At 37.2% G+C, this 24773-nt stretch overlaps 1 protein-coding gene across 5 annotated transcripts in view; it reads right to left on the reverse strand.

Moving 5' to 3' along the window:
- CTNND2 (catenin delta 2) overlaps positions 1-24773 on the reverse strand; it is a 669170-nt gene that overhangs the window by 413344 nt on the left and 231053 nt on the right. For all 5 annotated transcript variants that reach the window (XM_068931423.1, XM_068931424.1, XM_068931421.1 and 2 more), the window contains one exon: positions 4327-4439. In XM_068931423.1, coding sequence (XP_068787524.1) covers positions 4327-4439 — 113 coding nt within the window. The remainder of the gene's footprint in view (positions 1-4326; positions 4440-24773) is intronic.

A 24773-nucleotide genomic window follows, 5' to 3' on the forward strand; every position in this document is an offset into this window, starting at 1 on the left:
ATCTGCTTCTCACCAGGCTTGATCAATCAGAGCTATGCTGACAGATTAGTGTAAGATACAGAGTTTCCAGTTCTGAACTAGGCTGTATCTGCCGTGTAGGGTTGCATTTTACTATGCAAATTCATCTAATGTTACTTTTTCGATCCTGGTTTCTGTGACAAGAAAAAGTCACACATGGGGTCCTTAACGATCCAAAACTGAGCCACAAGGAGCTTTGCAACTGGATACATGGGCCAACTGTCAAATTTGCAAGTAGAGCACAGAAAGCAAAAATGAAGCCAGAAAGAGCAGACCTTTAGCATGCTCCTTTAGCATGCACTTTCAAGTGCACAATCTTAAGATATACACGAAGAATTCATGAAAGTACTATGCCAAGGAAGTAAAGTTGAGAATAACTGTCCTGATAGCTCCACAATGAAGTGTACTTGACATTAAGTTTCTAAGCATGTAAGTACTTCTTTTTATGTGTATCTGTACTTGTTTTAAGATGTTAGACAAGATATGGCAGTAAATACCACTGTAAGTTGTTTTAGCCTGACTAAAATTTCAAATATGGACAGCTGCTCCATACACTAGTTTTACATATTCAGTTACTAAAGGATATAGGTAACAAAAATTAACAAGAAAATTTCCTTTTAAATATTTTGAATGAATCATTTCCAAGTGGTTAAAAAATGAAACTTCCCAGTATTAAAATATGCTGATTACAATCAGCCCAGTTTGATTATTCCTTAATAAGAAAGAGCATCTGAATAATAACCCTAGATGTCATCAGGTAATGGTGACATCATTGCAGGATGTATATTCACTTCTATTGGAGACTTATAGGTAGTAGTATTTCACTTTGAATAATGACAGTATTTAAAATATATGTAGTTGATCTAAAGTTTGTTTTAAAAAGCTCTTTAACCATAAAGGCCAATTAATAACAGCTATAACTTCTCATTTTAGTTTGTGTTCTGCCAGAAAGCATGTTTAAAATAAATGCATGATCACATTCAGAGATTACTAGAAAAATTTCTGAATAAACTTTTAAATTGGGAGGATTTTTTTTAGCTAACCTGTATTCAAAAAAATAAAATTGCTTTATTTATTCAGCAGTGATAAGGAAAATTCTAGTTTTAAGAAAAGGACCCTTTTTGTCACTTTCTTCCACAGCAATGCTTGAGCAAGTGTAATTTCAGAAAGAATAGTCCTTTGTTACTTTTAAAATCTTGCTTTGTCACAGCCAAGATGCTGTTCTGTTACTTACAAACAGGAGGTGCAAACTGCGCTCGCTCTTTCTCTTGAAATTCCATTTGCTCATTCTGCTCCACTGGAGGAGTCAATATCCCTCCAGGGTGGAAGCAGTATTATTGTCTTCTACAGTTACAATCCCATCCCGTCTGTATCTTTAAAATTGTTATTCTGCAAAGGGGTACCCATCATATGTACATTCCTTGGTGTTTTATTGTTGTTGTTGCAATTTTGTAGTAGCTGTAGTCCTCTAATGATTTCTATCTTACAAATACTTGCTAGTAAGGGCTGTGCAGGCTTTTAAGGGCTTTGCAGGCTTTTCCAAGTGGGTGAAAAATGTTCCAATGCAATTGGCTACTGATGTACTGTGAATATATACATATATATATTCTAGATTTTAATTACATGCTTGAAGTATCTTTATTTTTCCAGGACTTTTTATTTTTCACTTAGAAGAGAATAATCTCTTTCCCCCTCCCCCCCCCCCCAGATGTTTAGCAGAATAAGAATTCCAAATTTGAGGAAGGAATTTCAAAATTTTTTAAAAAATTTCTTTTTTCCTCTTTTTAGTGTTTCATCATCCATTTTGGCAAACCTTTAAAATTATGACTTCTTACATAGCTTAGGTCCACCTTTCTTTTCTTGTCATTGATTCCTTTTGAAGCTCTGTTCCTATAACCAATCTTTCCTCTGCAAAATGCTTTTTTTTTTTTAATTTTATTTCACTCTTTGCAGTATGCAAGAAGGATAACCTATCTTTCCTTTTAAGCTACTTCCTCTGCATTTTCCCCACACTCAACTTTGGAAAGAAGCACTATATGTAGCAGCTGATGGCTGCCCCTCTTCTCAGAGCTAGGCTGATGTCTGCTGATGGAATCAGAGAACCATGCAGCGTGCACTCAGAGAGGGCAGACACAAGACTCTGAAGGACAAACCTTGAAAAGCATAACGTAGAACTTCCTATAATGAAATTCTAAGAAGGAAGAAGGAGGCGGCCTCTCTATCTCTACTATGAAACTTTCACATTCATCAAACACAGCTCTGCAGTTGGGAAAACAAAAGCTAGACAGAGATAAACAGAGAGCCATGTTAGGCTGTTATTTGCATCTGCTGACTACAATAGCAACCATAAGTATGCTCCATTTACAGATATTAAAAAGTTCTATTAAAAATATGACAGACAGAGATATTAAAATCCAGATGGCTACTTCAGATGGTACCAGCTTTCCCAAATACTGGACTAAGAAGATATTGTGTATCCCAGGTCCTTTCAGCTTTCATTTGCTAGCCATAAGTCTACCCCTCCTCTGATGAGCCCTGTCCCTTTGTCCCAACACAGTGATCAGTCTCACGGGGAGGCTGCCATGATGTTCCGATTCAGATAGGGGGCAATAAATAATCTTCCCAGTAAGAAACAGTGATATTTTGTGAATTTCTCATTTTTTCACATGAATGAGAATAAAATAAAATTATTTTAACCTCAAAAATCTTCTGTTCCTTATGTAAACGTTCACATAATGAAATCTCTTAATATAATTGAAGACTTAAACTACTTTTTTAAAACTATCCTCATGACTTGAGATTTTTAGCCTGAAATTCATTGTTTAAAGTAGGAAAGCAAATAAAATTTAAGTGTTAACATGCACTCACGCAACATTAATTATAAAAAGCCATAGAACAGAATTAATCTTCACTGAACCTGAATCTATAATCTCAAAGGAATTAAGTTTAAAAGGATGTGGGAATGCACTTAAGTGCAAGTGTAATACTGTAGCGCTCTGCAAAAATGCTACCTAATCAGTGTTTAAATAACTCTAAGCAATGTGGTTTCTCTAATGTTAATATAATGTTAACATAATGTTAACATATTTTAGTATTAAAATAGTTGGCAGGAAAGAATATACAGAATACATGAAAATGCTTTTCTCTTTAGGAAATTAATTCTCAATTTATTGTTGAGACTGTTCATAGTTGGGTCAACTTCATGGACCGATTCTGCTGAATTAGTGAAAGATTTTTCTGCCTTCTGCCATTTTAATTGAACCGTTACTTTCACCTTTTTTTTCAGCTTTGGCATTCTACTGAGTAATTATTTCCTACTTATCCTGGAAAATAATCATTTATTTGATTGAGGAGCAGCTTGAATTGCTTCAACTAAGGAAGAGTTTATTACAATAGTCACAGATAGTTTTGTAGTTTTTCTACTAATACCACACAAAACTTTACTAAGCTTGGCATATCATACTTCATCTTATGCATTAGAAAGATATCACACTTATCAAGAAAAGAGAAGATATGTCTGTTCAGGGGTGCCTAATTTTTATATAAAGTGACTTTGGAACTGGCTTTTCTGCTGAAATTGTCATGCAATACATTTTTTTTTATCCTTGAAATTGAAATAATACAATCTTTAATTTACAAGGCTCACCTGAGAAAACAAACTACCATCAAAAAGCTCAAAACTACAAAATCTTTACTCTCACCACACGGACCAAGAGATCAGCATCCTTTTGTTACAACAATTTCTTCTAAGAATTCCATCATCATCCAACTAACATGCCAGAATAATCTAAGAAAGCCAGTCTTTTAAAAAAAAGAGGGAGATTCTTACTTTATCATTACATTTTGATGTGAGATCAGCAGCTTTAGGTAATCACATTATGTTGTATAAGCAGCTGAAATGATCTCTAAAGCTTTTATTGCTTTGAATGATGGAATGATAAGAAAATAGGTTTACATACTTATCAATATATCTGCAAATATGAAGCTAAAAAGGTTTTGGCTGAAAATGGTAGCTGTTTTGGTAGCGGAAATGGGAGTTTTGGCATTAATCTAGTCAGACTACAGCAAGTCAATGAACTGCAGATGTGACTACCATTTTATTACTGGATAAATCAGATACCAGATTGCACAGAAATTCATCTTCTTGAAATTTTCTGTAAAAAAAATCGGGTCAAAACGCAAATTTTCAAACTCTACTAAAACCTCATGCTCCCTCCTGTATGATTTTTTACAAGATGATGAACAATACAATTTGTTTTCCATGTTAATTCATTACCAGAGCAAATAAATTAGCAATTCGTACATTACCTAATGCTGCTCATGCTTCCAGTTTCTGATCCAAGCTTACATCTCTCCAGTTGGCTTGCTACAATCTGACGTTCAGCCTCAAGTTCTCGAGTCAGTCTCTCAAACTGCAGTTCCTGAAACAAAACCATTCACTTTGACTTCTCTTGAGATTAAGAAAGAATTTGAGAACATGAAACTTTGGGCAAGAACTGTTAGTATATTATCTTATGAGATGAGCTTTTTTGTTTTATCATATTCACAATCCAATTTTTTGTGATAAGATCTATTGATTCATTTATTCACTCCAATGGTATATGTTTCAGAATAAGGAGTTTACCAGGAATAGAATTTCCAGATAAATTAAACAATTTAGGCCCTCATCAAAATCATTCGTAGTTCATGTAGGTCTTTCAGCAGCATACAAATATGCTTTTAACAAGCTTATCTAAGTATACTACATACTAAGGAACAATTTGTGTTATTTAAAAAAGCTGTAAAGTTCTGTAGAAGATCACGTGGTGATGAAAGCTTTTGTACTCAAAAATCAATCATAGCAGTACAGACTAGTGAAATACACTAAATTGAAGGTGTATTGTTATGGGCTGCACACAGTTTAATTTCAGCATTTAATGATGTGCAGGAGGGAAAGTCAAGTATTTTTGGACAAGAGCTGTGTTAAAAATCCTGCTACTAACTGAATGTATTTTCTTTTATTTTGTCAAGAAAGCCAAACCAGTCCCACCAGATCAGATTTATCCACAAAGCTCATGAATGTACTTCTAAAGAGTTTTCTTTTTGATGCAACACAAACTTAAAAAAAAAAAAGGAAAGAAAAAACAAATGAAGTAAAATCTTATCTATTCACTAGAGAGCTGCATTTCCCAGGTATGGTATCATACTTTTATCAAATACAAAATAAAAATGTTTCTAGGGAATTACGCTTATAGTAAGTTTGCCAAATACTGTTACCTTTCATTTTAGTCATAGTTACATTAAATCATTTTCAAATTTACAGGGGAACAGGTCTCTTGCTTCTTTTCTGAAAACACTGTTTTCTGAGTTGTTTGGGTTTGTTGAAGGCTGAATGAGAAATATTTTGGGAACCCACTTGTTAAATTACTCTTCTGTTCACACAAATGCATCCACTATCTCCCTCTTTCCTTACTTGAAACTGCTCATTCCAAGTAGAACCAAACTAACCTAGTACTATTGCTGATAACAATTATTTATAAAAATTTTACAACACCTGTAGCAGGAGAATCCTGCCTGCTACATTTTAAAATTAAAAAAGTAATGTAAGTAGCAAAACACTTTGCTTAAGCAGTTGTTCAATTATTCACACAATTGCTTTTCTCTATTTTTTGTTAGTGTAACTAATATCCAAGTAATTAGAAATGTAATCAGATAGAAAAATATTTTTGGATTATCCCCAAAACTGATACATTCCATTATGACAGCCAGGTAAAACTCCATCCAAAGTAAGGGAAGAGTCCTCAACTGAGACTCCTTGGCCCTAACTGCCATGTCCATGCCCTTATTCAGGGATGAGAGGTGAACTTGAGTCCTAATTGCCCTGTACAAGACCTCCCAGTATGGAGGAGGTGTGGGACAGGGTCCTTACAATAACTCTCCAGTAACATCTGGCCTAGCAGAAAATCAGCTGTGGAAACGACTTGTTTCCAGCTCTTTCCTGCCATAAGTATCACTGAGAAACTCAGCATTTGAGAGAAAGGAAGAAATGGAGGAGGGGATTCAAAAGTCTTCCTCCCATCTGCTACCTAAAACATCTGACCAAGAAGCCAAGGGTAATGGAGACACTGAATTTCTCAAATCTCTGAAACTAGGAAGACCATAACTGAGAAGGAAGAAAGAAATGGCCAGTGGTTGTTCTGTCTAATTCAGTTGGATCCTTCCCCCTTCTTTCTAAAACTATTGGCACAGAATAGCTTCCGTCCTGTACTAAAAGTCCAGGGGGAATTTCACAGAGAAAAAGATGGTGTATGCTTAAGTGGCCACTGACTATTTTACAGAGCCTTCTTAATTCTCTATCCATTATTGCAAGTAAGACTACCCAGAATATGACACAGCTACCAAAAGAAACAGACTGATGGATGTAAAGAGCAAAACAAAATGTGACATCACTGCCTACTGAATGCTACTAATGCAGTCAATACTGTTCTCTGCACATTTTTGTAGTACTCAAAAATATATTTTTCATTGTTTTTGTAGGTAATACAATTATAAATAATCTAATCATCAAAGCTATTTTAGATATGCCTACTTCACACAGGGTATTTGTGCGCTTACCTAGTAGAGTCAATTGCCTGAAAAGCTGAAGAGACTGTTGACCAACTTTGTAAAAGTTATTACTCAAATCTTGGCTTGATTTGGGTAAAATAATACTCTTACTGCAGAAATGATTGTGCCATACATATTACTAAGGTTTTGAAGAACATAAAATCCAAGTGGGATAGAATTTACTACACTAACATGCTTATATCAAAGCACATAAACGCTGAGAAATTCTGAGTACAGAATACAAACAAAAACAAAGAGATTAAGTTCACTTTCAAAAAAAAAAAAAAAGCAAAAGCTTTAACAGCCATTGTATTCCACTGCACTTTAAAGCTAGTGTGTTCTATCACAACAATGATACTGAGGAACATTTAGAAGCTTAGTGTATTTTTTCATCTATTCAGCTTCACTTCTTGTTCGAGGTGGGGTAAGCCAGACAGTTTTTTCTTCCTGCATAATGAGAATATGTAGCTGTCCTCATAACTTCAGGAAAAGAGCATAAAAATGAAGGACTCGGGAGCTAACCCTCTTGACTGTCTATACTGTCATTTGTCTTCTCCCAGAAAGACAAGTGTAGCTCATTGTGCTCTTTTACTCTAGCAGGTATGAAATAACCTTGCTCCATTTCTGTTTTGCCCATTCTATCCCAGGTCAACTAAATAAAAAATGCCCCCAAATGTATTTTATTGAAATTCATTTAAATTAAACTTTGTTTTGTCTTTTTCTTTTCTTCTGCTGTCTGTGGTTTCTATCTTCTATTATACTTTGTGTGCTTTACCTACTATCAGTTTAATTGCTCTGGTTGACTACTTTCTGGGTACTTCTGCCTTTCCCAGTTGACACCTTTATCTCATGATTACTTTGTCTCTAGAATATGTTCTTTTCCCTCGTGATTCTGGCCTTCAAAATATACTTTCATACTCTTGCCTTTGTCATTTCTATTTCTTTCTTACTTCTTTCTGTGCTCTTCGGCATTCTTCTCTTTCTTTCTTTTCTTAGCATATTTCATGACTCATCCTCCACTAATCTCTTCCAGTCCCACTATACAAATTGCTACTCAGGCAAATCCCCTAAAAGGACAGATTTAAGCAGCCTTTCTTCTCTAGACCGTTGGTCCCTTATTGAGGGAACACTTCCCGAGAGGTGTAAATTAATGTTTTTTGTTTTCACTGGCCCCACATTATTCAAGTCCTGCTCTACAGAGATGACTGGAAAAGGAGAGTCTCTCCTCAAGCAAGTAGTAGTGATGTGCTGGAGCACTTTAAAAAAAAAATTCTAGAGTAGGTAATCAGCAATGTTATTATTAGTTTGCCTTAATGGCTGCTATTTCTCACCTCAGTCTTCTACTGTAAGGGAGGGAGTAAATTAGGGATGGAAGGAGGGAGGTGAAAGCCAGGGGACTGCGGGAGCAGGAGGAGTTCCACACAATTTCTTCCCCAGAACTATCCTTTACGTTAAATCTAATTTTAAAAGTGTGAATTATTCCCTTACATGATGACAAAGGTGCAGGTCCAGAGGGTAGCCTCTGGAATGAAAGAAAAACAGAAGGATTGAAGTACGAGTTGGGAGAGTCTCCTATCTCTCTGTATCACTAATCTTTAGCACAAAAAAATTAATAATCTTCCTTATCTTTGTTTGGGAAGCAGTCAGAATGACTAATATTTGAATAAATACATATGTTCAGATTTCAAACAGCTGTCACTGTGCAAGATGACAGAAATTAGAAATGGTATTTGCTTACATTTTATAAAAATAACCACTGAACTTGACTCCATCATTTGTCCTATTTGTTCTGTTTACAATCATTTTTCACCAGTTCATGCCATGCTGTGTTATCATCACAACTGTACAATATTCATCTGAATCAAGCTAATATGAACATCAAAATTAAAAACAAATTCCTACTCACTGATTATGCAAATCTGTTGTCAAGACAATTGCATGATGAAGGACCGCAGAAACTACATTTCAACATCAAAATTAATTTAAGTAATGTCACGTTAAATTCAGCTTCATGGATTGCACTGCAAAGGCCAGTGATGCCAAAGCAAGTGCACATGGAAAGGAGATGCAAAGTTGAAATTACCAGGCTGACAGTCCTTAGCACTTAGCAACAGGAACCATGCGGGAGTGGGAAGCCAACAGAAAGAGCAGAGATAATGATGAGAGTAATCCAGAGAAGGTAATCAAGATAGCAGCTTGCAAAGGGAGGAGCTTCATCATAACTTCATCAAATTGTTTTGACGTGCTAACAAAGGTAGGCGTCTGCTAGGGTCTGAACAATTTATGTTTAAAAATGGTGTCTGTCATTACCAACCTTTTTGCTAAATATGTTCACTAGTCCGTAGAGGACAACTGAAGTTGATATTTGCCTTTTCAGGATATGAGACTTGAAGCTCTTCTACCCTCTGCAGCCGCTAAAGCTTCAGGCATTAAGTTGAGCTTGAGTTAGGTCATATGTTTCGCAGTGGTCCAGAAACTAAATGAGTCTAATGGAAATCTTCACAGCCTTCAGACACGTTAGAACTTCTAAAGTTAGAGCACTCCGAGTAGAGGGTTTTTTATTAGTTCCAGCTTTCTATCTGCTGTGTGGATTGTACTGACTCATTTGAATATTAGGAGGAGTAAAACGGGCCTAAAGAAACCTGGCTGATGTTTAGAGCTGATTCTAGTGTATTCTGTCCTTTAAAATCTTGCAGCAATCCTGTTCAAGTGCACAGAGACGTGTATTGATGCTGAGCAAAAGACACAGCAAAATTACAAAAAATGGTAAAAAGCTGCCTAAATTTAGGCTGAACAACCTTGTGGATTTACTGTATTCCCAAGATTCTTAAGGTTATATTATTAAAAGGAAAAAAAAAAAAAAAAAAACAAGTGTTTACCTTTTGACTGCAAATATGCCATACAAAAATAAATTACTGCACAGATGATCATTTGAATCTTCAAACAGAGACAAACAGCAGTACTGAGGTAAGGTTAGAAATCCCTGGTGCGATGAATACAGAAAGTCTGATTACAGCTACACAAACAAATAAATGGTCTCCTGGATTGAATCCTTTTATAGAAATATCTTTAAAAACATAGAACTTCCTAAAGTGCATAGGCTGTAGAAATGTACAATGCTGGCTCTAACCTCTTTTGGCCTATTGAAGAAGGAAAATTGGACCTCAATGTCATGTATGTTTATATTGCTAGGCATATCCAAAGACATTATACATAATCCCATGTTCTGCACTTCTATAAACTCTGAATTAAGTCATTACTTAACAGTGGTGTTGGCAAGAAGTTCCTCTTAACTTATCATACTGGAAAGCCATGGACATCTATAAATGAGGTACCTATTTCCAGTGGGCAACAGCAAAATCTAAAGAAGCTTGACTTGGCAGAAACCCCGGAGCAGCATCAGACAAAAACTAGAGCCGACAGCCCATTCTGCATCTAGAAAGAAAACAGAATGTCTTGATGCTTCCAAACATGCTAAAAATACCACTAACAGTGCTCCAGTGAATCTGCTACTGAACGTTGTTCAGAAGCTTCAAAATTGGGCTTTAGAACGTACTATCCCATCACTCAGGTTTCTCTACTTTCTCCATTCTTGGACTATGTTTTGATTCATACTCTTCTAACCTGAAATTTTTTTAGCCATTATCAAACTCTCTGATCATCATCCTGCTTACAGAGAGACACTTTTGAGTTGACATAAATGCATGAGTATTTTATTGGCCTGAACCTGTATTTCTCAAGCTTATGTTCTCACCTGACCCGGGGTGAGAACTCTTCTTTGGAAGAGTTTGGTGCAGCTATTCCTAACCTTATATGGATTACTTATTTAGTAAAGAATAGGTTTGTTTGATGTTTTTTAAAAATAAACTATTTCTTCTTTTTCATGTTAGATTACTTCAAAGCAGTAACTTTCATGCCTTTAACAGCTTTTATAGAAATTAGACCCTATTTTATTTTCTAAGTTTCCGATGAAAATGAAGTCAGAATTACACTCAGCTGCCCGTTTCCCTTCTCCAGGCACACTGCCCTGTTCTTCTGTGAGTTATAGGTAAGCTTTGCTCTCAGAAAGGCATACTGCCCAACTGCCTGGCCTTCAATTGCTAGGGAAATTGCATTATTTCTTCTCCAGTACAATCACCAAAGTTATTCAGATCATCTCTATTTTTCTGTTACAAATTGCCTAGTCCCTTTTCATCCCATTTTTTCTTCTGTGTTTTGTATTCAGCTTCAGTCTTTGTTTAGCTCACTCCTTTTTCTTCTCACTAGTTTCTGCCTCCCTTGCCAACGCTCTCAACAGTTTCTCACAAACTGTCATTGCTGTAGTATTTCACTTCCTCCTGTGCAGACAATACTTAAGCCCCCAAAGTACTGAAACGCAAGTGTTAGGACAGGATTAGAACTACTAAGAACCTTCTAATCTCGTACCTTTACTTCTCCTCCTTTTGGAGCAGCAGAGTAAAGAGGATACAAGATAAATTGACTTTCTAACTCACAAGCTTTCTAACTCAAAAGCTTTGACTCACAAGCTTTTAGAGCTTATTAATTATAAAGCTCAGTGTGGGAGCAAAACAAAACCTCAGAGACAGTGGAGATTCTCCAAGCAGAGTGAAAGAAGCAGGGCTGGAGTTTAGTAACAGATTTCAGTGTTACCTTAGCCTAAGCTTGTAATTCCTGCTTACTTCTTAGTTGTCCAGGCACGAAGATTTACTGAGTCAGGTCGGGGGCGGGGTGGGGAGGGTTTCCATTTAGCGTAGTTGTTCTGGAGTCTGAATTTGCTGGTTCAGCAAATCTAGTATAGCAGACCAAACGGCGGACTGGTGGCCTTTCACCTTGAACTTCTCTAAGAGGCCAGTATCACTCAGCAGTAGTAAAGACAAAAACAAAAAAGCCTGATATACATCTGTAGGGTATTTTTGTTTTGAAAAGAGTAAAATTTTCCTGATGCAGCTGGAAGACGTTCTATTTCAATGCTTAAGGTAACTGTATGGTTTAAAGAGCTGTGAAAAGCTCAGACAGTGAAACAACACTGTTTCATAAACGGACACAAAAACGTACAGAAAACTGAGAAAATTTTTTTGATTCTGATAACACATTTGATTTCTAGTTTTCCTTTCTTTGATTGTGGTCCAATTTGTGGTCGGATGGGCATTATGCCAAGATGGTAGCAGAAGTGTGTGTAAAAAAAACCCCCAATGTATATGGATACCAATAAAACATAATGCCTTCCGTGCAGTCGTTCTATCAATGTTACACCCAAAGTTATCCTGTTCACAGGGTTTTCCCATCCCCTAATTACACTAAGTTCTCTCTTCCAGCATTTTGAAGTTACAGGTCATCCTAGGCATTGCTTGCAGATGGAGAGCTAGCATTATAAATCATTAGCTTTACTCCTCCCCAGAACGGTCTAAGGAACTAGAGACAACCAACCCCTTTCTTTTCTGTTTCCACTAGAGAAATCATTCAGGTGAGTAATATACTCTTTTCTTCTTCCTTGCCTTGTAAGATACTGATTTCTCCATTAGTTCAGACTGGCAGAGCAGCCTATCCAAGAACAGATTTGACAATTTGCAATTATCTTTGAATTAATCAGGAAACAAGATTTGATTATTGCCATGTGCAGCTACTAAATAGCTAATCATTAATATATTAGTAAATGGATTCAAAAGTTATATACTAAAGCAAGATAGGCTTATTACTTTTTAAGGGTAATTTACTGTATGCAGCCTAATTCCTGTATGATTTTGTTTTTCTTTTCTTACAGCTAATAACACAGAAGCTTGACTTTTCTTGACGGATTCAGCTTGCTGCACTTAATGAATGCAGCTGGACTTTCAAAGCAATAGAGGATTACAACGAAACTGTAAGGAAATTCAGCATAATAGAAATACACGGAGGCTTGTATACAAAAACATTCTAGTATTCTAGCAGACAGTACATTTATTAGTCAAATAACATATTTCTACTACTCTTACATATTAAGAAAAAGAGGCTTCCAGACAACGTTGACTAACAAGTGGAACTCAAGTATTGCAAATCCTCAAGATTTGCACATTTTCTCTCATCGATAGTTCTTTGGCAGTACCAGTTAACTCTGATAACCCGAATTACGCTTTTAAATTACTCTGCTTTTATTATATCAGCTACTAAAAAAAAGAAAAAAATTCTAAGTAAAATATTTAGATAATTGGTTCCTTTTCTGGCTACCCTGTAAAAATACTACAGATTAAAGAAATTCCCAACAGATTCATATTGTTCCTTGTGAAAGAGAAAGGCAATGAGTAATGAAAATATTTGTTTTTAAAAGTATTATTAAGATCTTATTCTCCTCTTTTTTCCATATGAATGGCTCATCTCTAGAACAAAGTAAAAAGTTTTTCATAATGAAATTGCAGTTTATAAATTATCTGAGGGAAAGGAAACAGGTAAAGAATATAAGGTTGGAATAACATTTATAGCATGGCTGAAGACAGGGGAATTCTGTGTCATCTAGAGAAGGATAGGACTGAGTATAGAAAGAATAAAATAAACAATAATAAATAAAACAAAATAAATAAAACAATAAATAAAACAAAATAAAATGGAAAACAAAAGGGTTGCCAAGAAAGGAACCTAAGCACTACCCGTGTACCTGTGTGAATGCTCCGAGTCTTACGAATAAGACGGGGAAAATGGTAGGCATAGCCCTAAATGTCACGTGCATAACACACACATCAGAAACTTTACGTAAGCAAAACAGTGAGATGTTATACTATGAAAATACAAATTATGCAGAAAAATATAAAATAGGCCAGGCTAGTAGTAGTGTAAAGGTCTATGTCAGAGACAGCTTAGAATCAAATTAAATGAACAATCTCAGTGAGTCAAAAAAAATCTTATATGGGTTGAGATTATAGGAATTAATGAAGAAAAACACAGCATAAAGTCTGCAATCCTGACTGTCCAATCAAGATACAGACATATGTTGAGAGAGGCTAGAGAGGCAGTGAGGGTACAAAAGGCAATAGTTACGGAGTCTTCAACTGCTCCAACGGTCTATGCGGACTAAAAAAAAAAAGTGTGACAGCAAGACATGGCACAGAGACCAAATTTTGGTTACTACCAATGAGTAGCCCTGCTTAGGACATACACAAGAGATACAATCCATGACTTGGTCCTGAATAGCGCACAAAAGATGGTTTAACATCTTGCAACTGAGGAGTCACTCTTAAAAGAGTGATCATTTTGTGCTGAGATTCAACATCCTTACAGCAGCCAGAAATCTATCAGTTACAAGCCACATAAAAGAGTAACTATATAAAAAAAATCTGAAAGTTTGTTTAAAAACCTTAAATATGGTAGCTAAGAGTTAAATTCTCATAGGCAGCATGGAAACTACTTAACAACACCATATTGGCCAATGCACGTGTGTCAAAAAAAGCTTAATAAGTAAGAAAAAGAGGTTAGCACAGCTAAACAGGAGGGCAAAGGAGGTTATTAAAAGCAAAAAGGCTCCTTCCAAAAGCTGAAATCATCTTCAAATGAAGAAAATAAAAGACTGTAAACGCTTACAGTTTAAACATAAAAACACAAGACAGAGCATAACATGGTTTTAAGGGACAAAGAGCCAAATGCAGTAGCACTGACAGTGGATCTTTCTTAAAGGCATCAGGAGCAAGAAGGATGCTGGAGAGTCTGTAAGGCCACTGGGTGATCAGGGTATGAAAAGGTTCATTGAAGAGTAGCTAAATGAATTCTTCAGAAAGGTCTTTGCTGTTTCACAGGAAATAACCATGCTAAGAATTAACTGAGGAGTCTCATCTGAGGAGCGGTCTAAAATTGAACCAACTGTAGAGTAGGTCATAAAACAAACTGACAAAACAGTTAACAAATTTGAAGATCAGATGGTTCTGAGTTCTAATGAAGCTCAGAAATTATGTAACTTAAAACTGATATGGTACCCGAGAACTGAAAGACATCAAATGCAATGCCAGGGTGATTTATAAGACTACAGAGCAACACTGGTGCCCACACAGCAGAGAAATAGGGGATAATAGACCATGGGTTCGACAAGTCTTGGCACTATCTCCATGATACGTTGGTTTGCGCGTCGAGGCAAGCAGCAAGCTTCCTGTAACTCCATGCCAGGTCTGTAGATGGGTGCCTTAGTTCCCTGCTGAAGGAAGTCCTACTAATAGTCGCCATTGCTTCTTTCCTCACAGTGGTTTTGACCTGTTGAGCTATTGGCTCGGTTATCTCTTCCAAGGGAGCTTGTTCATCCTTCCCTTCTGTTGCCAGGACTCTGTATCTGTTCTTCACTTGAATTTTTCTAGATGAAGGGACAGCTCTGTCTTGTTGTCACACATTATGAGCTTACAGGGTGCCTTGTTCTGTAACTGATGTTCTTTTGCTGTTTAAGTCTTGCTTTCGGTCATTCTATAGCCTACATCCCCCAAAGTCCTAGTCCTTGCCCCTGTAGTGTCACTGCCAGCATCATACCAATTTCCTGCTCACCTCCCTGATGCAACGTAAACTGCTGACCTTCCTGCAGCTTCTTCACCTCACAGATCAGTGATCCATCAGGGCATATGTCCCAGAGGTGAGATCCCCATCCTGCTCAGCCCAGAGAGGAGCACCAGGCCCACCCTGCAGCACCTCATCTGAATGAAAACAATGCCCTCAGGAGCTCTGTCTGGGTTGACACCTCTGATATCCTAGGCACAGTCCTGCTGACTACTAATGCTCATAGTCCTATGACGGATCTTGTGTCAACCAGGACATCATTTGACTGCCAGCCTTCCTACCAAGACACAAGCACCAACAGTCTTGAGCCACCGAATAAGCCCATTATGTGCCAGCTTCTTAAACATTGTGTGAAGTTCTGCTCCTCTCACATTAGGAATGACATGACAGAACTGTAGAAGACAGATAAGGGCTACAAAGATGATCAAAGGTGCGAAATGGCTTCTGTACAAGAAATAAGAAAACTAGGATTCTTCAGTCTGCAAAAGAGACAACTTAGGGAGGATATGATAGAGGTCTACAAAATCCTGCATGAAATGTTCACTAGCTCTTCTGAAACAAGAAGTAGGATATATCAAACAAAACAACAAGAGCCAGACTTGAAAAATCGATGAAAGAAGGTTGTTCTTCATGTAATAGGCATAGTTGTGATGGTTACTAAGCACATCATAACTTCTCTGGAGCTTCTCTGGGTTGTAGAAATATGAAAACAGGTAGCTTTTGAGTATTAACGGGAAGTATTACATATACTTGCCCTATTCTTCCTTTGGCCTAGACTTTCAGTCACTGCTGGAGATATCCCCTTCCTCCCCACCCCATTTGCACTATTCATTCTAAGGCAAACAGTGAATGAAACAATAGAACTAAATATACTGGACTGGATTTGTGGTTATGGCCTTAGGGATCAAATAAATAACTGACACTTGCTTCTCTCCAGAAGTAACAAGCCTCACTAAAAAAAAAAATGGTGCTTATCCCACAATTACAGGACAGATTCTCAGTCCAAAAACTAGTCAGCTGCTACCAAAAGGTTCTTCAGGAAAGAGTCTGTAGGACAAAATGGACAGAACCATCTCTTACAGCAGGCATATCAGAGTTACTGCTAAAATTGTTTTAGAAAACAAGAGACCCACTGGAGTCATTGGTATTTTCCATTGAAATGGGAAAAAGAGAGTAAAAATAATCAATGAATCAAATTGTTGAATGTTTGCAATCAGGATATTTCCCTGAAACTACTGTGGAAGTCATGTGAAATTTAACTCATTATTACAACAAAATGTAAAGATCAAAACTATATCTACTCCCATGTGAGGAATGCAGGAAACTTCTGGCAGTACTGTTAACCCTAACAATTTTGTCTAAAATCTGGTAGCTGTAATGTGTATCATTAAAGCTCCAGGTTCTGAGTGCAAAATGATCACTTAGGAGTCCAGACTCTCTTTTCAAAACAGACTGATTTTGATATCATAGTTACTGAAGAAAGGCAAAGTAAATAAAAGCAAGCCAGAGTATACTGAATTTTAAACTTACTACTTTAAGATAATTTAAACAAGCTAATTTAATCTAACCTAAGAGGGTTAGCATTGATTTCTAGCTGTGGCTTCTGAGCTATGCTTTCGAATCGTTTCTCTTCTTCCCCTCCTCCCATCGTAAAATCTCCCGTCTCTCACTGTAGTGGGAACTTGGCCTCAGCAAAATGCAAGCTTCTGCTCGCTACCCCTGGCAGCCGTTGAATGCCACACGCACTCCCTCCTTCCATTACTGCTGCACTGTTACCATGGCAGCATGAGAGGAAACCACTCTGAAGTGGTCAGCCAGGGAAGCAAGGCAAACAGTCCTACAGCCGAAAAGGAGGAGAGAGATCATGCCCAGCCGGGCCTTGCACCATTAGAGCCTCCCTCGGCCAGGAAATTGGAAGCAGCATGGGAAGGAGAGAAGCTGACGGCATACCCTGAGAGGGAATGAAGGCTACGGGCAGCACCACACACTGTGTAGGACTCTCCCTTCTTGCCCGACGGGAATAGCTGCTGTTTGAACATATAGGACACAACAACTCAAGTGCCCGGTTTAACAGGTAACGGCAAGCTGACCTCTAACTGCTGGCAAGCACTCAACTGCCCTCTCCTCCCAGAGTCTTCCAAGAGCATGCTATCTGTGATTCTCCATCAAACATATCTTGGATCTCTCCGCAACTAAGGAAGAGTAGAGATGTGCACTTGTCATGAATTGAAACAGTGCGAGAGGGCTTCATTTTTACTTCACAGATAACTAACTCCAAACACATGCTATCAAACTCTTAGCTGGGTTTTTCAGCATCTCGACACCCAACTGTGTGTTGGGTTTATTTTGTCCAAGCTATACGATTTGCACATCTGAATGTCTCCAAGACAGAAATGAGATGAAATCTGACACTTCTGAAAGGTCTTGGCTAGCTCAAAATAATGTGACTCTGGAATTTCAGTCTAGGCATGCACAACATATCAATGAGGGAAGATTACTGTGGCCAGTTCCAAATGCCAATCAAACCACATGCTCACAATCCCCACATGGCAGACATCCTGAACCTGTCTACAACGAGAGTTACCAAAGTTACTAAGGGAAATAACTGACACCCCAGAAGCAGAAAAATTTGATCAGACTGTTGCCGTTTAAATGGTACCAGATACCTTTCTCAGCCATTAAAATTACTCTCCCTCCCAGAACACCTCTGCAGTAACAGAGATATTTTCTATGACTTTTCCCATCCTGACCAGTGTCAGAGGTGTTTTTTCCTTGAGTGAGCAAGTGAATGGAGGGCTAGGAATGGATAGGACTTTTCCTAATTGTCAAATTCCGTAAAAGCTATATGAGAGAATGTTATTATTTTGTTTTCTGAATCTGTCTTGGATGGTCTATCTTGTCTTATCCGGCAAGGTTCGTTTATCTCTATTCGTGGTCATTCTCCAATTTCAAAAATATACTCTCCCATGCAAAACACTAAATTTCCCCAGGCTACTTGAAAAGTTTTGTATATAGTCTTGGAAAGCCTCTTTGCTGTATCAAACTCTTCCTCCAATTCAGACCCTTTCAGGAGGGTGTCTGCAGCCTAGAATACACAAGTACTAAGCACATTTGCAATGCTAAACTATCGGAACAGAAGAAAGACTATTGAATTTGCTGGGCCTATTCTGTTGTCCACTCCTTACATATATCAGATTATGCAACCATTTGACAAGCAGAATGTGAAAACCACCTGATTACTCCGCAAGTGCTAGAAACTTATGAAGAAATTCATTCTTTCACTTAAAAGGAAGGCTAGGTATTTAGTGCACTGAAGTCAGGATTTCAAGCCAAATTTCACCTCTAGCGAAGCTTTCTTATTATTGTCTTACCTTCCTATTCCTAAAGCATGATTTCTATTTGGTAAAGAATGTGATTTTTGGTTTACATGGCTGGCAAATTCTATATAGTTTGCTAAAGCACAGTCATTGGCTTTAGAATGAAAGAAATAATTTAATGGGATTCACTGACTCTACTCACTCCACTCTGCTTCATTTCTTCAGACAAGAGACTGCATTGACTAAGAGAGACATTTCTCTGGCTCATGTCCATTGCAGAGCACAGTCACAAAGAGAGAGAAAGAGAGAGTGAATGACAGAGAGAGAAAAATAACAGCATTCCCTCCTTTGAATAGAGGCTCACAAAAAGTGGACAGAGACCTTTGCAACAATGTTTGGGATGGCTTTGACAGCAACATTGGAATATAAAGTGTCTCCAACTACTTTATACATCTTTCTAGGGAGAGAAAAACCCTTCACAAAATTGTATTATTACTTAGAAAGAAGAAGGATGTTGAAAATTGAACTCTCCTTTGTATCAGCTCTCTTGCTTTTACATAGCTTCATATCTCTATACTGCAGAACGGTTTCTATCCTTTGGTCTTTCAGCTCATGTTCAACACAGGAGAGCAGCACAAAGCCCCTTCCAGATCAGAAGTACCATATGCAAAAGGCAGTCTCTGCAATCAAGGGAAGTCCATGAAAAACGAATCCTAATTGTATTATGGGGTGTGACAACTTGATTATGGCCAAGAACTGGACACAGAGGAGTCTAACTTCCTGGAGGAATGCTGAAGGGGGTACCAACATTGCTTAGAATTTTAGTTTTATTTCTTGGATATCCAGAAGATCTCTCTCAGTCCAGGGAAACACGTTTTGTACCTGCTATTGCGTTTATAGACATTTTATGCATGCCACTACTGAGGGCACATTTCTCATCACTCCATTTCACAGTAAGATAGGATGGCAGATACCAGTAGCAACTGAGTACGCGTTGCTCCAAATATAAGACTTCAGGCAAAACAACATTTTATCTTAAAAGAGAGGGGGAGAGAGAGAGAGAGAGAGAGACCTTAGAGTTAGAATCTCAGTAAAATGGAGACTACAAACTTATACACAATGACAGAAACTCAAGCCTGAGAAGCAGTCATGCAAGAAATAACACTGAAAATAATGGTTAGAACGGTGAGAAGTTACAATTTAGGTCACACAATTCTAATAAACGGGTAAAGTTTAGATAAATCAGATACGATGACATCATAATTACTGAAAATGCTAACTTTTTTCTGACAATCACTGTATGCAAATGATCTAATTATGAACAGCAACACACAAAGCCTTGTTGAAAAACAGGAGGAAAACATTTTGAGCAGCCTAGGAAGAAAAAAAAAAATTACACTTTGAAAAATATTACTGTGTATATAGAATAATGAGGTCTCATAATAGAGAGTGGATCTTAGTGAAATTTTGCTGTTTGATTCAGATGTTAATTTCATGCTGCATTAAATGAACAACAGATAAAGCTCCTTTTCTTTAAATTCTTGCATCAGCTTCAAAATTGCAGTTTGATACATTTTTGAATTAACCTTACAAAGCACTGAATTTAAATTTGCAAGCTGTGATGATTCAGAACTTTAAAAAGTTCTAAGAGCGGGGATGAAAAGAGAGGGGCCTGGAGTGGAAAAAGACATAGGATAATAAATTCATACCTGCATACTCACAACAAGACTTTTTGATTACTGGATAGACTACCAATTTAATTTATACATAAATGGACCTGACGAACAGTGACTAGTAATTTAATTATCAGAGTAAATATTTTCTTTTAATCAGAAAGTACGTATCAACGTACTTTAATATTTCATTATTCAGATTTGTCAATGTTTTATTTTGGCAATTTCAGAATTGACTGTCCTCCCGATACATACACAGTAGAAAACCAAGAACAGAAGTAAAAATCATTCAGTAAAATAAACGTAGTGGCAGTGTTTTTTTCTGTTTTTTTTTGTTTTTCTTTTCTTTTTTCTCACTGCAAGAATAACCTGCCAGATATCAAAACCACAAAGCAATTCATCCCACTGTACACAAACCTAACAATTAAATATGTCTGGAAAGAAAGATTAAAAAACAAAGGCAGGAAACCTGCAATCAAGACGCTTTACAGTATGGCCACCCCAACAGGTGGACTGCTTTGTAAGATTAGCAGCCTAACCATAAAATCCTTCTCTGTAAGAGAGCTAACCACAATGTGACAGTAGATAAACTCCATTAGAGTGAATTTAAGTACATGTATCCATGTAGACAGAATAACCCTAACATCTGCCCGTGTTTTTTTTTCTATACTTTGTTGATGCTGCTGTCATCTGGACACATTATCCCCACGTCCCCTGAAACCATGTAGTGCAATTTCTACCAACTGAAATTACACCTGCTGAAGAGGGCAGAACTGATCAACTACAGCTTCTCCTGCTGCTGGGCTCAGCCAACAAGCTGTTCATGAATTCAACAGATGTTTCGGGAAACTAGGCCAAATTGATTTTTTGAAATCATTTACTACTTCATAAAAAAAGAAAAAGAAAAGTAAAATTGACTGTTCTTCATAGTTATATTGTGCCCTATTGGCCTGTGCTTCAAAATTTCAACTGGGACCAACATGAGGTGAATGACTGAAATATGTAAAGAATACTAATGACATTATATAAAAATAATACCATGTCATAGCAGAAAAGTGTCCTGAAGTAATAAGGACAGTGCTGAGAAACAATAGTGACTGGGCACCCACAGGAAAGGATGTCACCTTATTGTCAAAAAGTCCCTGCAAAGATCACAGCAGATGCAAAAGCACTTTAAATCATAATTCAGTCAATGTACGGATTTCATTTTTCCAAATTATCTTCCATAATATATTCATTTTTAAATGGAATAGCATTTTTTTTTAAATCTACTGTCACTAAGAAAATCAGTCAGAAAATGCAGTTTCTATGCTAAACTATCCCAACTCTGCAACTGACTTTTTCCCCAAAATGACCAAATGGCTAACAATTATTGTTTTAAAGTGTCTCACGAACATTAAAAATAAATGTTTTAAGAGGGAAAGGAGAGAAATTTGTGCAAGTGTGTTGTGTAAGAGCTTAGGAAATATGCCTAAGTCCAAGAATTCCACTGATTTTATGGGTAGCATTTCTGTTTTAAAATACCCAGTATAAATAAAAATGTAGATTCAGTCTGTTTCCTGTCACGTAAACGTAGGAAGCTGAAATTGGGCCAGGAGGCCCTTGCAGGGCAAAAGGTTTAACCATAAAGCTACTTAGAGTTTGTCCAAATAGATACGCAGAGTCTACTCGGAGATCACATCCAACTGGCCAAGTTCTTCGTCTTTCCTATCTTGCAGCCACATCACAGCCATTGCTATTATACCTTTTATTTGCAAAAGGAAGTTCTTTCCAGAAACCAGCGTCTGGACACTTTGCCTCTTCGTTTATCCAAGTTCATTGCCATTTTGAGGCAGTATAGTGCCAATGCCAAAGAATGGAGAGTCAGCAGTAGGAAACAGTAGGATTGTTGCTGCCACACTTTCCAAGTTGAAACTATGCAGTAGCCCAATAATTTCTGAACATAAAGAAAGAAAGAGCTGCAGAAAGAAATAGGGTAAAAGAAACGTTGACAGTCAAATAATGCCATAGTAGATTTCAACCATTCAAAATACTGGATTTATTTTTAACTACCAGGTAGATAAAAGGGGAATTCAACATCTGAATTGATCTATTAAAAAAAAAAAAAATCACATTTTGCTTGAAATAAGTTGGAAAATTCATAAATATACTATACCACAAACACTTTCATCTGCCTGTATTTTTAGAAAAAATAAAGACTCATTAAACTTAGGTGTCGGCAGGTATTGTTTGTGTTTATATTTCTATATAGGAGCAAATGAGTCTTCACTTATCCCTAGGAATGAATTTACTACAGTCATTATGTGCAGTCTTTAAGCATTTCAGTAACTAAGAAGGAACTTAGAATTTAGTTGAGAAAAAATTTCTTCTTTTAGATGAGCTCATGCAATTCCTAATGAAAAACATACCATATGGTTCAACACATAACACCAGATATGAGAATGACACCCCAAAGTCAAGGCAGCCTTTGAGAACTTCATAACAAGATAGGATGGCAAGAGTGAACATGGAACAAAAGTTTAACAGAAGAAGAAAAGTGGTATGGCGCTGCCCCAATCACTGCCACCCTCAGTTACTCCTGACGTAACTAGACTTATTCCTGGTAAAAAAGTTAGAGCAATGTCAAAGAAAATGGTATGTTTTTGAAATCTGTATAAGCCAGAGAAGATGACTGTCAGTCAGGGGAACGGATATAAATAACTTCCACCCTGAGACTGCCTGAGACTTCCTCAATGGTCTACTCAAATACAGAAACACTTTAAATAACCGAAATAGCCTTAATGTAGTTTTGATAGCTGCATTAATGATAGGTTTGTGCTTGTATGGCATATTGGACACACACCCCTTGCTTTACTTCCTGTTGTTGTTTGTTATAGATCACGATCACACTTGACTATCTTCTGGTCAGTCCTGTATTTTTGAACCATGGACTGCATATGCTTAAACTGTTTGAGGACAAATTCAAACATTTGCTTAGCAAGCTCTTCAACATGTCCTCCTGGTATCCTTAATATGCTTTGACTGACCCATAACTTACACATTCTGTGCTGGAGGCAGGCAGGCAGCACTGTAAGCACTAGATCCGGCCTGCAAGGTAATTTTATCTGTCTCCCAAGAATGCCGGCAGAGTAGCAGACTAACTGAATTTGTCAAGCTTTTTCTAGATTTTTACCTTCCAGAAAAGTGCAGAAAAAGCACAAACTCCAGTCTGGGCTGTCAAGGTTTATTAGCTCAGGTGCTGTACCATACAAACAAGCTTTCACTAGCCTCATTCCTGACCATCCAGTTAGTAACAGAAAAGGCCTCAAACTGTACACTGCTCTCCTCTGCCCGTGTGAGCAGACTGGTAAATGTTCACCTGAAAAATGGCTGTCTGTTTTATAACCTACTTGTCTACATAAAATAACAATGGCTTCGAGTCTAAAGTACGTGAAATTTTGCTACTAATTGGAACAGCAAGCATCCTACCCTATGAAACACTGCCACTTGTGCCTTAACGCATGCACCTGCGCATATTGGATGAGAGGCAGGAACCGTGGCCCATGTTACTTCATTTGTTTGTTTCTCTCATCCAGCATCACCAAGCATGTTCGTATTTTCCAATGCATCTTAAAGGCTGCGATGTATTGCACTGCTCCAGCTAGCTAGGGTATAAGTACTTACGCAGCAGTCAGTAAGAGCAGGTCTCTCTGGAATATTAACACAGGCGACATTTTTACTAAGGGAGAAATTCACTGCACGTGCTTTAAAGCACTGTTACTGTTTGTATGCAAGCCATCACTGACACATGAATAAACAAACTGATTTTTTTTTAAAAAAAAATCACAACATGATAAGCTAAAGATGTCCTAAAGACCCTAGTTTCAGCAAGGTGTTATCATAATAGTTTATCCATGACAGGAAATCTTCTAACCTTTAGAAAGTTTTCTTGGGTAATCCTCTGGACAGTGCGTTATCATAGTCCAGAGGACAAAGATGAAAGATGATCCATTCTATTTTTGTGGAGCTTAGTATTCAAATACATACAAGAACATCGGAAAGATACTTTAGGTCTCATTCAACATGTGATGGATCTGTAACCCTTGCTGCTTTCTTCTGAGTTATAACTGAAACTGTTTGAGACTGTCAGTATACTGTTACTACCCTGTTAAAACAGGAATATCCTTTTCCCTCAAGCTGGAAGGACTGGTATCAACTGGATGTCCAAAAGAAAAATGGACCCTAAACACACTTTAAAAATTTATATGTTGTTTCCTTCCCCCTTCTTCCTCCTCGCCCTGAAGTTGTGACTTGTCTTTAGGTTTCTAGCACACAACTGGAACTGCAAAGCAAATTAATTTCTGGCCTACTCAGCCAACTGAAAGAGATAGTTTGGCTCCTCAGAACACATGAATGAATGTCTGATCAAGGTCTGTACTTAAATGTATGAAACTTACTGAAAATATATGCTACTTTCTGCCAACAATATTCGAAACAAATTATTTAGTCTTTGCTAGGCAGGTTCATAATGATAATTTAATAGAAATTTAAAGATGTATTTTCAATTATTATTAAGTGCAGTGAAAATAGCACAGATTGTGAAAGATACAGTGAAAATAAGTTTTTTGTTTTTTTTTTTTTTTTAAGACTATCATTTTGCAAAACTTCATTCTTCAAAGACAGACAACTTGTGCAAAGAACA

The sequence above is a fragment of the Struthio camelus genome, chromosome 2 (assembly GCF_040807025.1).
Source record: "Struthio camelus isolate bStrCam1 chromosome 2, bStrCam1.hap1, whole genome shotgun sequence".
Taxonomy (NCBI): domain Eukaryota; kingdom Metazoa; phylum Chordata; class Aves; order Struthioniformes; family Struthionidae; genus Struthio; species Struthio camelus.